Raw genomic sequence first — 12,777 nt, 5'->3', positions numbered from 1 at the left:
AATCCAGTTTGGTGATTAAAAGGAAAGAAACAGACAATATCACAGCTAAGTACTCTTGAATCTAGGCAAAACAAACAAAACACCAAGTGAGATTACTACTAATTTCTAAACAAATTTCTTGCTGTCATGTCCGACATTATCTTGCACACCTGAAGTGGCAAATAACTCAGAGCCATACATAGTAATTACTTTAAAAATATGTATTTTTGAGTTAGCTGAAGAAAAAAAATTACCAAACTTTCTACAAACTTTACAATTTGCAGGGCTGACATTCATTCCTGTTTAGAAAATAGTCCTAGTAAAGTTAAAACGTTCCAGTTTCATATAAAATTAATAATGATCTTGAAAGTAACAGATCCACTCACTGGATTAAAAAACTGCTATATGACCTTTTTTAAACTCAGAAATGTGTTGTAGTTATGTTTCCTTTTATGTTGTGTGCTACTTTAACAAATGATTCCAAGATAATGAATATTAATAAAGCTAACATTTTCCTACACTAAATGCAACAAGTTAAGGTAGACTCCCTGTGGCCTTTTTTTTTTTCAAAACGTAATTAACCACATGTTGATATTTTTAACTCGTAAGTTGCAAAAGAAGTTCCCAACTACTGTAAACTGAGCAGCTGAAAAAAACCCACGAAACAATGAATTGAATAATTAAATAAATATTAGGATGAGGGATCAAACTTAGAGAAACTTTTAAGACAACAGACAATTGTGTCTCTTCAGATTTCAAATGAAAAATATTTATATTATTATTCTAAAAGACTCTCAGAATTTGCAGGCTGCTGTGCCCTGTGGAAAACCATGGACCTATTTAAAACAGCCACAGAGTTTAGCCTTAAGTTTCTCTTGAGAAAAGGATCACTTTTAATTTTGGTCCTCCAAATCAAAATCCACCATGTATTAGGAGAACCTGGAACAGAAGGGCATAGAAAGAAAACCTTAACAGACTAAACTGAAGCTTTCCATCTTCTGTATATACTTATCTCGCCCTCCCTGCTACTCAAGCCTGATTCACTGTTTTGGTGGCTAAGCTTAAGCAACTTCACCAGCATTCAGGTTTCATTCACCTGCAACTTCTGCCTAGAAATACTCTGAACACTTGCTCCATTCTGCTACTGGTGTTCACATACAACTGGCTTGTTAATTCACTCCCACAGTGGAGAGGCATAAAAAAGCACTGAAGAAACTTGGATATACACAGAAAGCTAAAATAAACACGAAGAATAGAAGGGCCACCGTTAGGTGAACAGCATTTACTGTGCGGACCACAGATAGTGAGAGAGGTCTCAAATTACACTTCATGAACTAGTAAGTAGAGTTATCCAGGGAAGCTGCATTACCCTTCATTGTTTTTTTCAGGGACCTTAGCATGTCCTTGATCCACACAATACCATATGCTCCATGCATGGATCAAGGGCATAACATCACTTTTACAAGTGAAACCTGGGTATTTGTCTGTCACCACTTCAAACAACTTCATTTTCAGTGTCCTGTAGTTTGGAACACGTGCTACTAAGGACACATAGTACACAAACCAGGAAAACTGGCTCAACCATGCAAATACATATCAGAAACACTAAAGCTCCATCACGTTTTATGTTTCTTTAGTTTTTAGTTGTCCTGTATCATATGAATAGATTACACATCAACTTTCACTGCCAGTAAACCAAATATTGCTTCTAATAATTTATTATGTGTATAGTATTCATATACTATTGATCCTCCACAGCAAGTGAATCCTGGTCTTTCTCAGCAGTATGTCAATGGTGATCAATTCCTTCTCCTAGTTCAGAAGTTGTATCATCATGGAGCTTTTTGCTGCTAAATATACCAAGTAGTTGAACATCTGAGCTTGATGTCTCCACCAGCATTTCACTTTTAAACTCTAACAAAGAGAGACAAAGGACTTCTGCAACAAATGCCTTCTGCAACCTAAAAAATCACTGTATTTGGTAATATGAGAAAAGGATTTATTAAAATGGAAGTTAATGCTGTGTGGTGTAGTGTTATTTAACTGACAGACTACTAGCAATACAGCTACTATGAAGTACAAAACATGTTTTGTCATCTGAAGTACTTCAGACAATCCACTCTCTCTCTGCACACATGTAGGTGTTATTAGCCTTCACAGGTAGGGTAAAATACTTCCTATGAAAAATTAATGCACTCAGCTAAGTAAACAAAAAATAAAAATACTAAACAATAACGGTCAAGTACTGATAAAACATTTGGATTGCAAAGTCTGCAACAATAACGAGAGAAGAAGGAAGAACTAGAAGGCAAAGCCCCACAGCAGAGCTGGGTAGGTGAGGCAGAGCCCCCGGTCCCATGGCTGGCGACTCCCCTGCCGACCCCGGGAAGCCAGCGCAGAGCTGTGCAGGCAGGCACCTGCCCACCCAAATCGGGTCACCCACTCCTACCCCAGACCTCAGTAGTAAACACACAAAAAGTAAACAAACTGCAAAAAGAATAACAAAGTAACTTTGACGTTTAAACTTCTTTCCATTTTAATAAGGCACCTGCAGCAAAAAAGGGCACTGTCAGGAACACCTGGCTTGCACAACCGGCTGCTCGCTACAACATGTCTTTTCTCTTATCCATCACAAACATACCCCAAAGTTTTCCACTAGAAGCAGAGGAAGTTAACTTACTAAAAATAAAGTCTCGGTTGTTTTTTTTCCCCCAACAATTGGATCGGCACCACGTTATTTACAGATTATGCTGAAATACTTGGGGACAGCCGGCCGGACGTGACACCCAGCAAAGAGCCCCCCGCGATGGCAAGTTCCGACCTAGGTTTTTGTCTTCCATTTTACCCGGGATCAGGAGCGCAGCGCTTGCGGCGAGGGCTCCCCCGGCACGCTCCCCAGCGCCGGCCGCACGCCGCGGGGTCACCGGGGCTGCACGACCCGGGCGGGATTCGGAGCTTCCGACCTACGTTCTCCGCGGCGGGCCGAGAGCCCTCCCGTCGCGGACGGAGGGCGGCCTCCCCCGCCGGCGAGGGTGTGTTCAGGGACGGAGAAAGAGAGCGGGCCGGGCCGAGGATAGAGGCTGGAAGGCTGGCGGAGGCGCCGACACCTGCCCGCCGCCGCCCCGGCCCCGCCGGCGGCTCCCCCTTCGGCGGGGCCGGACACCTGCTGCGGGACAGCCGGACGCGCGGCCCGGCGGCCGCAGGCGGATTCAGCCCGCCGACTCCCCCCAGACGCTAAAGCCCAAGGCGGGCGGGAGGGACGGAGGGAGGGGCGGCTCGGCGGCGGGCCGCGGCCGGGGCGGGCTTCCCCGCGGCGCCGAGCAGGCCGCGCCGAGCCGGGGGCCTGCGCGGGGCTGAGGGGCTCGGCGCCTCAACCGCTAGGCCGCGGGGCCTGCGGCGGCGGCGCGGGGCGGGCACGCCGGGCCCGGCCGACGGCCCCTCCTCGGGGAGCGGAGCCAGGCGCCGGGGCGGGGGCGGCGGATCCCCCTCACTCACCGCTCTCGATCTCGTTGCCCTTCTTGGCGGTGGCCGCGTTCCCCATGGCCGGGCCGGGGGCGGGAAGGATGCCGGGCGGCTGCGGCGGGCGGGCGGGGGGCAGGGCAGGGCTCGGCGGGCGGGGCGGCACCGCGGGCGCGGCGGCAGCGGCGGCTGAGCTCCCCTCGCCCCGCGCTGGGTCTCGGTGTCTCCGGCCGCCGCGGAGGAGGAGGCGAGCGCTCTGCTCCCCTCCCCCACCCCGACACACGGCGGAAATGACGGCCGGGGCGGTGCCTCCTCCCTGCTACGCCGCCCGCCGGGGGCGCGCGGGGCGCTGCCGCCCCGGCCCTGGCCCCGGCCCCGGCCGCCCCGGGGGAGGGGGCTGCGGCGGCTCACGGAGGGCGGCGGCGGGCGGGCTGCCCTCGGCCTCCGCGCACCCCAGCTCGGCGCCCGGCCTCGCAGGGCGGCGGGGGGGGGAGCGGCCCTGCTCCCGGCGCCCTGCCCGCCCGCGGAGCGGGCCCAAGGTGACCCCGGGAGGCCGAAGCGCCGCGGCCCTGCGGCTGCGCCCGCCCGGCGCCGGGGGCTCCGCCGCCGGCCCCCGAGCATCCCCGGGGACGCCCGGCCCGCGCCCTGGCAGCGCCCGCAACCCGCGTCTACGCGGCTGAGCAGGCTACGGGGGAAAACATGGGAAGGAAGCGAGCTGCCAGGAAACGCTTTTTGCTTTCCTCCCCCCTCTTGCTGCCGCTCCTGTCAGAAATAGCTACAGCTACGCGTTTGCGAGCGGTATTGTGACTTCCAATTTGATGATGGCTCTCTTTAAATACATACATATATTTACCATGTGAAATGCTTTGGGCGTTGTAGCGCTGGCAGGAAACGCCTGTCGAAAAGAAGGCTCTGTTTCGTGTGCCGTGAAGTGGGGAGAGCGGGGAGCAGAAGTGCCAACCTCGCAGGCCGCGAGCGGCGCGTATCCTGCCAGGACAAGCTCGCCGCAGCCAGCCGCCTCAGCAGCACCCTTTCCCGAGGCCGCCGGCTGCGGGCCTTGTTCCAGCAGCGGCCGTCCTGACTCCCGTCATTCACAGAGGCCATCGAAATCCTCTCCTGACTCCCCGGGCTGCCTGCCGGCGCAGAACACGCTCTCACGGCCTAACGCTGAGTTACCGTACACTCCGTATGGTGGGATTTTACACACGTACGCTAATGCACACAAAAGCAGATACTTTGGGGAAATTTCAAATTGATCTCCTGGAGCTGTGCAGTGGAGGACGCTGCCTGTGAACGCCGGGCAGACCCAGCCAGCGTGTGGCTCTGCCTTGGCAGTGGTACAAACTGTGTGGATTATCCAGCTGCAAAGTTTTGGGAACGCTTAACTTGAACTGTCTTGAAGTTTTATAGGTTAAAGTTCTACCAATCAACACTTCAGTTAACGGACTTTCTCTTGGTTTTCACCTCCTCGCTCCCGTTATCCTGATCTGAGTGACACTGCTTGCTTCAGAGGAGTACCTGTGTTTTTATGATTAAAGAAGCAGTCCGGGGGGAAACCAGGTCTTTATTGCTTTGAAGATCAGAAACAAGACTTAGACGTAATGAGGAAATAACCTGCAAACCATTGAGGGTGGTAAAGCTGCTACCATTGAGGAGGGCTGTCTCATTTTGCCAAAGTTGGAGCCTCTGCATTCTTTATGCACTTAGCCAGCGGTTCAGTGAGTTACCGGCAATTCACTCTGCCAGGGAAGGGCGTGTAGATTGCGACGGCCAGATCTGCACCTGGAGGAGAATTTAAGCTTGGGAAAATGAGAGGCCATCGACCATCTTTATCACTCAATGACAAAAAATAGAAACCTGAGGTGCTGTAGTATTTAAATAAATGTCTGAAGATGCTGATAGGTAAAGGTGTTACCCCAGCTTTAAATGTTTCCCCTGCTCCAGCCATCATCGTTTTCATTTTGGCCAGATTAAATCTGAGTCAGCTGATTTTCATCCAGGTGCTGACAGGCATTTTGATATCCTTGAGATGACAGCAGCTAACAAATGAGATATGCTGCAGCATCTGTAGCATATTCTCGGCATTACAGCTCATCCCTTCACTAGCAAATTATGCTGCATAGGCTCCATATGTGAGGATCCACCAAGGTCCAATAGCCGTTACTGCCCTTCAGGATTTGCTGGACAAGGATCAGCTGGTCGTTGCACGTACTCCAGCAAAATCCTATGCATACGCACAGAGCACCGCATGGATATGTGCAGCAACGCGTGACACTAGGTCTCAGATGAGCGCATGCTCTGAATACACACCCAGCACGGACGGATTTGCATAAATGCTTATACCCAGATACTCTCCTAATCAAAAACACAACAAATGTAAGTTAGCAGTGCTGGGTAACATTAAATGAACCACTTCCGTGGTCCTAGCATTACATGCCTAAGTGAAGATAACAGAAACAAGGACTTAGGACTGGATGTTTGCATTCTTGTTCACATCACTTACACAACTTATATTCACAAGTGAATATTCATCAACTAATTGCAGAACATACCAATGTAGTATAGATTATCTATGTTATGTATATATATTTATTTAGCATTCAGAGCATCAACTTTTATTCTAGCCCTAATCTTCAGTTTGCCTTAATTTTCGTACATGATATACTTTGGTTTTCTTATATAAAATCCTTTGATGCTGAAATGCCTCATATTGCTGCTCATACAAAATTAGTTTGTCTACTTTCTTTCGACACAATTGGTTAAAAAATCAAACCATGCAAATATGAAAAATATTCCGTTTGGATACGTTCGAATATTTCAGTAATGGTGCAATCTGAGAAGTTCAAATTTCATTCATTTTGCTGGTCTGTATAAGATTTAAAAAAATAGCTATACTCTGAGAAAGTCAGCTCAGCAGTTTCAGAACTATACACATTTAATGATATAGTTTCAGTGACTTACAGTGGGTTTTAACCCATTTTTGTACGTATTTGTTGGGAACAATCGATCAGGAATATCCTAGCAAGACCAATCTTTTTCTCCAATAAAGCCTAAAGCTCTGTAGCTGACGTATAGTTCCTGACGAAACTTGCATATTCCACTCTCCATAGACTCAGAACTGAAAATGAGGGGGTCATTTCAGGACAGAGAAGATAAATTTCTGTTAGATCAAAGGCTTTCATGTGCTGCTAATGGATATCGCTTTTTCATACGGTAATTACTTCTGGAGCCACATATCATTTCACTCCATAATCATTCCAATTTCTAGATGAGATAGCAGCATTTCTGTAGCAACTACAGCAGTTGTCTTCAATACACATATGAAACAAGTCACTAAATTTGAATCATTAGATATCTTAATTTTCTTCCCTTGCATTTAAGGTGTGCCTGCTTTGCTAGGGACTGGCAGACATAGACGGACGGTTTTGTCCATCCATACCGATAATTCTTACCCTGAGGATGTAGGCTCTGCTCGGGTTATGACTATGTACCTGCCTTAGTTGTAATTCTCTTTATATGGCCAGCCTGCCTTACCATTGCAGCAGTGTCGGGAAATTGCAGGGTCTGAATACCAGATGTGACTGCCATTCCCCAAATCCCACATTCCTGCATATCTGAATACCCCTGACAGCCTCCTTCTCTACTCCTAAACACTGATATATTTGGCATTTAACCCTTTGTTTTCCTTTTAGGTTGTTCCAGACTCCTGGCACATTTCCTGCTCTCAGCTAACCCCTGCTCTGCCAGCGTGGGATGTTTTTCTAGCAGGTTGCTAACGTGCCAAGAAGCGTATGTAGCTCTTGGTGAATATGGAAGTTATTTTCCAAATTTCACAGCTTCTGACCCAGAAACAGGAATATTCATCACTGCAGCATAATTTCAGACCTGCCAAGAATATATCAATCATGTCATGTAGATGTGCTAAGGGAAAGGATGAAAGCTGGAGTAAGGCAATTCCCCCTGCTCCGTGCACTAGCTCTACGGAGAGCGATGAAGTACATCCTTGCGCAGGTAAGACCAGACCCACCGATGCCAAATTCATTCCTGTTGAGGTCCCATCCTCACAGAGAAGAGTGAAAGATCTTACATTGTGTTTCCGCAGTATCTGAGATTTTCAGCCCCTGAATCCACAATGAAACTAGATCGACTTGGCTAACAACTTGCTCTGCCAGATCTCCTGAAAAATATTCTTTGATGCCCTTTGACTGTGAATCTAGAAGGAACCTGGAGCCTCAGGAAAGTGTTCTGCATGCTGTGACTGTTACCATTTAGAGGGACATTTTGGTTCAAAGAAGTACCCTTAATTAAGGGTAACTTGGGCTTCCTTCAGCGTGACTAGGTACACTTAAAGCAAGAAGCTCCAAAGGAAGTTTATGCTAGCAGCCAACACTTCACCACTGTCACCCTTCCCTTCTTGGCATTAGGTGTTTCCCAAGGTAGCCACTGGTCAAAACCCCCGTGTAAACAGAGCAGCAAAGGGTTTATACATTCCCTTATTGATTTTTAACTACACTTACTTCACCACAAACCTCTCAAGAGCCATAAAGCTGCAAGGTGTTTTTTTTTTTTTTTCTGGTGTTTTAAACATAATTTAAAGATACAGATACATTTGGGCTGTGCTTTTGCCATCAGTATTGCCTCTTGATTCATTTGTCAAAATTACTATGGATAGTGGCTATATATTCATTCATAGGAGGTGGCAGGTGCTGTCTTGTGAGTAGACATGTTTTTTGCAGAGATAAACTACAGACTTCCTTAATAGCCAAGTCCAGCTGCTCAGTTCTTGGCCTTTATCTCCTATGATCATTCGGGAGAGGGGATGTAGTCTCTTGCTATCAGCCAAGCAGCACTTTTTGCAGTTGCTTACAATTGTTCTGCAGATTATTCCACATTTGTAGAAGATACTGCCTGAAAATTTGTGATTCAGAAGAAATTGCTAATTACTGTTAAGGAAAATTCTTACTGACCTGCCTCTGTAACTGACTTTGTGTTCCCTTTGTGGGTATTTGGCTGTCATTGGGCTCATTTTAAATGTTTCCTTATCCACATCAAGAGCAGTCCTTTGCTTTCCTACACAGGTGCTCCAGACTTTTTTGAATCCATGATAGATTGCTCAGCCTAAGAAAAGCAAGATATTTTATAGTATATTTATTTGCTGCACTTCTGAATAGTTGATTCTGTACAAAAAACAAGAAACGAACAGCAAAAAAAACCTTAATTGCACATTTTGTTCTTGTATTTTTAGTAGTTCAGCAATGTATTTGAATTCCAGCAGGTAAACCATAGAAGAATGAAACTTAAATCAAAATTGATGGTATAGTTGTCTTACATTAGATTGTAGTCTAGTCACACAGTTTTTAACAGAAAAACTGCTTGTGTAGTCAAAGTTATTCAAATGCATAGCTGTTTAAAAAAACATATAGTAAAACACTTTCAGGGTAGTTGACCTCACTATCTGCATGCTTATTGTAATTGAGAGGTGATCAATATTATAAGGATGTTTGTTCATACTGTATATTGAGCCTCTGAATCACTTACCTTTTACAGAATAAAGAAGATCAAAACCAAAAATAGTGGTGTTTTTTAATCTCTCTTTTTAGATCTTCTCTACAGAGATCTCCACGTTAATTACAGCTGTTAATTTAAAGTAGACTATACTAATATTAAATGCCTCAGTATGTATTTGTCTTCAGAATTAAAAATGACCTTAATTCAGTTTAGCCTAACTCACTTTGCAAGTGAAATAGGCTATGTTGAACGAAGGTCACTTTAATTCTAACTAAGAGAGTTCACACAAAGAGTTTACCAGGCTTTTGTACATAGTCTGCACCCAATAAATTAGGAATGGTGAGGACTAGTAGTTGCACACCTAAATCTGAGCTTCACTGCATTCTGCTCTGGTGCACGTCCTGTAAATTGTGTCACACTGTCATGTATCACTGCATTGGGTGAAGAAGTCTAGCTAAAAAGCTTTTTAAGGCATAATCAGCTCTTCGGCTGTAATATATTTAGCAGTGCCATCTAAAAATAGAAAAAACAGTCTAAGATGTTTTTCTTGGTTTATTATTTATATCTAGAAGCATATTTTTTAAACAGAAACAAAATCGCTTTCCTAAACCTGGAATTTTACCCATTTATCTTTCTACAACCTGTTGACTTTCTTTTACGGTTGCAGCACAGTCCCTAGAAGTACTAGGAGCTGTGCACATATAACTAATTGAAGGTAATACGTGTCCCATTTGCTCTCATGGTTATTATTTCTTCTGCACACACCACATTTTTCTGCAGGTATCCTCTGTTGTGAAGGAAACAGCCATCCAAGGCAGAGGTGTCAGCAACATGCAGTGTGTTCGTGGTTCACACCCCTGGCACTAGCAGTCAAATGAATACAAGCTTTCCCTTAACGTTCAGCTTCTCTCATCTGCTTTATTTCTGCTGTTATTCCTTGCTTATGATCTCAAGCTCCGCATGCTTTTCTGCCTCTAATATCTTTGTCTTATGCTGTTTTGAGCTCTTGGTCACATCTGAAGTGTCAGAGCGCTGTCCAGTCCAACACTTATTCAAGTACCAGTTTCTTGGCAGATTCCAAATTGCCTCTTCTGGCATCTGCTTCTCCCAGGAGCCTATTTCTATTATTTGCTCCCTTTTCTGTTGAAAACCAGTGGCTTTCTAAAATTGGAAGGGTTTTTTTTTAATCTACAAACCTTCATTATATCTTACCCTAAAGGCAGGCTAATTCCATACTTTATTGTAACACCTGCAACAGATAAAATTGTCTCCCCAATCTTATGAACTACAAAATACTTTAAAATCTTCAAGTTCAAAGCATGTAATATTCACATGCTTTGTTTTTATATAGAATGCAATACTCTTTAATTTTTTGTAACAGCTTCATGAATATCCTCCTTTGCCTGGATTGCTGAAAACTGTTAAATACGACAAATGCATCAGCACTTGTTATTTTCAGAAGGAAAACCTCCTTCTGGTTGACTTGCTTTACTGCTTCCAGACGTATATCGAAGTGTTCTTGCCTTCTTTTCCAGTAGTTTCTGGCAGTTCCAGAGTTTGAGCCTGTAAATGCTCTAATATCTTCTTGATGTCTTTCTTTGATTTCTTTTTATTGCTAGTGCCGTGAATGAGGAGTCGTTCCAGGCTCAGAGGATTACAGTAGATGTTCTTTAATCATGTGCATCTGCAGTGCCTTTTCCTCAAACTTACAAACCAGAAAGTTAAACCTCTAAAGGAACATTTACACCAGTAATGTTTTGTTATGAGAAATAATAAGCAAAGAAAATTATAGTATCATATTCATAGATGTGAATCTGTTGGGAGAAAAATCCATGCAAGAAACAAACAGTAAAATCCACTTTGCATCTGAAAAAAAAGCAGCCAAGAAACCAACTTAGAAAGTTTGTTTAAAAATTGTAGATCTGTTTTTGGTTTGTGTTTGACTGACAAAACTAGAAGGAGAAATATCTATGATGCTAGCCAAGAAGAACATACTAATCCTCAGCAACACAAAGTGGCTATTTCAAGTGGTTGTAGTGTGAATGTCAATGTAAAAGCTTTTTCCTCTCAACTCCAGAATCTGAGAAACCATTGGCAGAATGTGTTTTGATATTAGTAGATGTTCTGTACATTTGATAGATGCATGACTGATCCACCAAGAGAGAGAAATTGAATGTTTTCAAGCATTTTTTTTAATCTCATGAGACAGAGATCTTTTGACTTCTACTTGCATTTAGTCCAAGACGGATTTTCTTTAAACTCAGTTTCACATCTGAAATGTTGAGCTCATTTTCTAATAAGAATTGAAATAAATGTAGTCCTTCCAGTGAAACTTTTATTTTTTTTTAAATCCATGTTAAAAGATCGTAGTCATGTGAAATACAGTTTTTTTCACAAGAATGTGAAAGACAGGGCTTTTTAATTGGTATTAGGTATTGCCATTTTAATCATTGCTTCACATGAAAGAACTTCAGTCATTCAATTTTGTGCAAAGGGCAGATGCATTCCCAAGTAATATATTAACCAATAAATGTCTACATATAAAAACTACCCTCAAGCATTTCTCGTTTCCAATGCTGTAATTCCTTTCAAATAATTTCTGGTAAAGACAATCAATCAAGGTCTCGAATAGAGGATGTATAGAAGTCTGACCATGTTAGGGATAATGTCTGCACTTATTTATGTTATGTCCAGGTGCAACATTTTAACTCATAGGTGATGGGATTTTATGGGGAGATCGCTTGAGACAGCTGCATTTTTGTCCTATGATATCTCTCCTCAGAAATATTTCCTTCTGTCTACTTTTATCTCAATAAAAATTATCCTCTGATTTAAATGTAATTTTCCTTTGCTCCCCCTAGTTTTACTTCTTTATATTGCTAAAATTAAAAAAAAAAAGAGTTCACAGAGCTAATGAAATTCACCAGCACACTTTGATGGTGTTTAGCATCCCTTGCTTCATCCAAATAACTGGGACATTAGATCTTATATTCATTAATAAGGTTGAACATAAAGACGCAGTCATGTCTAAATCAGCTGGGGCCCTACCTGGTCGTTACTGAAAAGAAAAGCCACAGCTGAGATTTCTAATTCCCTGAGCACACACACACAGAGGGGCAAAGGCCATAAAAGCCGTTGTTGAGGAGAAAAGTATTTTTTGTGAAGTTTTGAATGAAATCCTGCTTTCTTCATACTCAATCGAAGTTTTGCCATCAGTGACATCAGGATGTTATCTGCAACACTGTGCCTGGGTTGTTTTTCTATTCTTGCAGCTTCTCATAAACTCTTTTAAAGAAAATACTTTGCTAACATTCTTTCTTTCATTTCTGCCATAACATTCCACCAATTTATTGCAGAGATGAGTACAATTAGCCATATCCATTCCCTCAAGGTTAGCATGGGACGATATACTGAATGGGCACAAAAGATGTGTTAGAAATGGTTCTCCTGGGTAAATAATTTATTCCTATAATTTCTTAAGAAAGATTAATTCAGGTTATGTTGTTCTCCATCAGTTAAAAGCACTTTCCCTACGGAGGACGGGGAGAGGATATTTCCTTTCTATCCACTACCTGTTTGAAGGGGCAGCTAAGTGATTTGTATAATGATCCTTTAACATGCAAATATTAGTAATAGCATCAATGGCAATACTTATCACTTATGCAGTGCTTTTTCATCCATATGTCTCAGGATGAGACAGACAGATGAAGTCAGAGGCTTCTGAAGGTTTCAGTGGTGTTGGAGAGCGGTAGTCCCATGGCAGCTGGGATTTCAAGGTAGGAAAGAGGAGAAAGGCTGGAGGAGGTCTGGGGTGAGGAGCAGAACCCGTCA

The 12,777-nt window shown here is 43.8% G+C and overlaps 1 protein-coding gene and 1 long non-coding RNA gene across 3 annotated transcripts in view; one reads left to right on the top strand and one right to left on the bottom strand.

Annotated features, from left to right (window-relative positions):
• Nucleotides 1-3,691, bottom strand: part of PRKACB (protein kinase cAMP-activated catalytic subunit beta) — a 73,327-nt gene extending 69,636 nt beyond the window's left edge. The window contains exon 1 of the mRNA XM_075424816.1: nt 3,475-3,691. Coding sequence (XP_075280931.1) covers nt 3,475-3,520 — 46 coding nt within the window. The 5' untranslated portion in view covers nt 3,521-3,691. The remainder of the gene's footprint in view (nt 1-3,474) is intronic.
• Nucleotides 3,692-4,057: 366 nt separating this feature from the next.
• LOC142361795 (uncharacterized) lies at nt 4,058-8,987 on the top strand. 2 transcript variants are annotated; one of them, XR_012764407.1, is made up of 3 exons: nt 4,058-5,300; nt 7,131-7,449; nt 7,541-8,987. It is a non-coding gene; the product is annotated as an uncharacterized LOC142361795 (long non-coding RNA). The 2 variants fall into 2 exon arrangements; XR_012764406.1 differs by having other exon boundaries at nt 4,058-5,814.
• The last annotated feature ends 3,790 nt before the right edge of the window (nt 8,988-12,777 follow it).

Source organism: Opisthocomus hoazin, chromosome 6 (genome assembly GCF_030867145.1).
Source record: "Opisthocomus hoazin isolate bOpiHoa1 chromosome 6, bOpiHoa1.hap1, whole genome shotgun sequence".
NCBI lineage: Eukaryota > Metazoa > Chordata > Aves > Opisthocomiformes > Opisthocomidae > Opisthocomus > Opisthocomus hoazin.
This window is presented reverse-complemented; position numbering and strand designations above follow the sequence as displayed.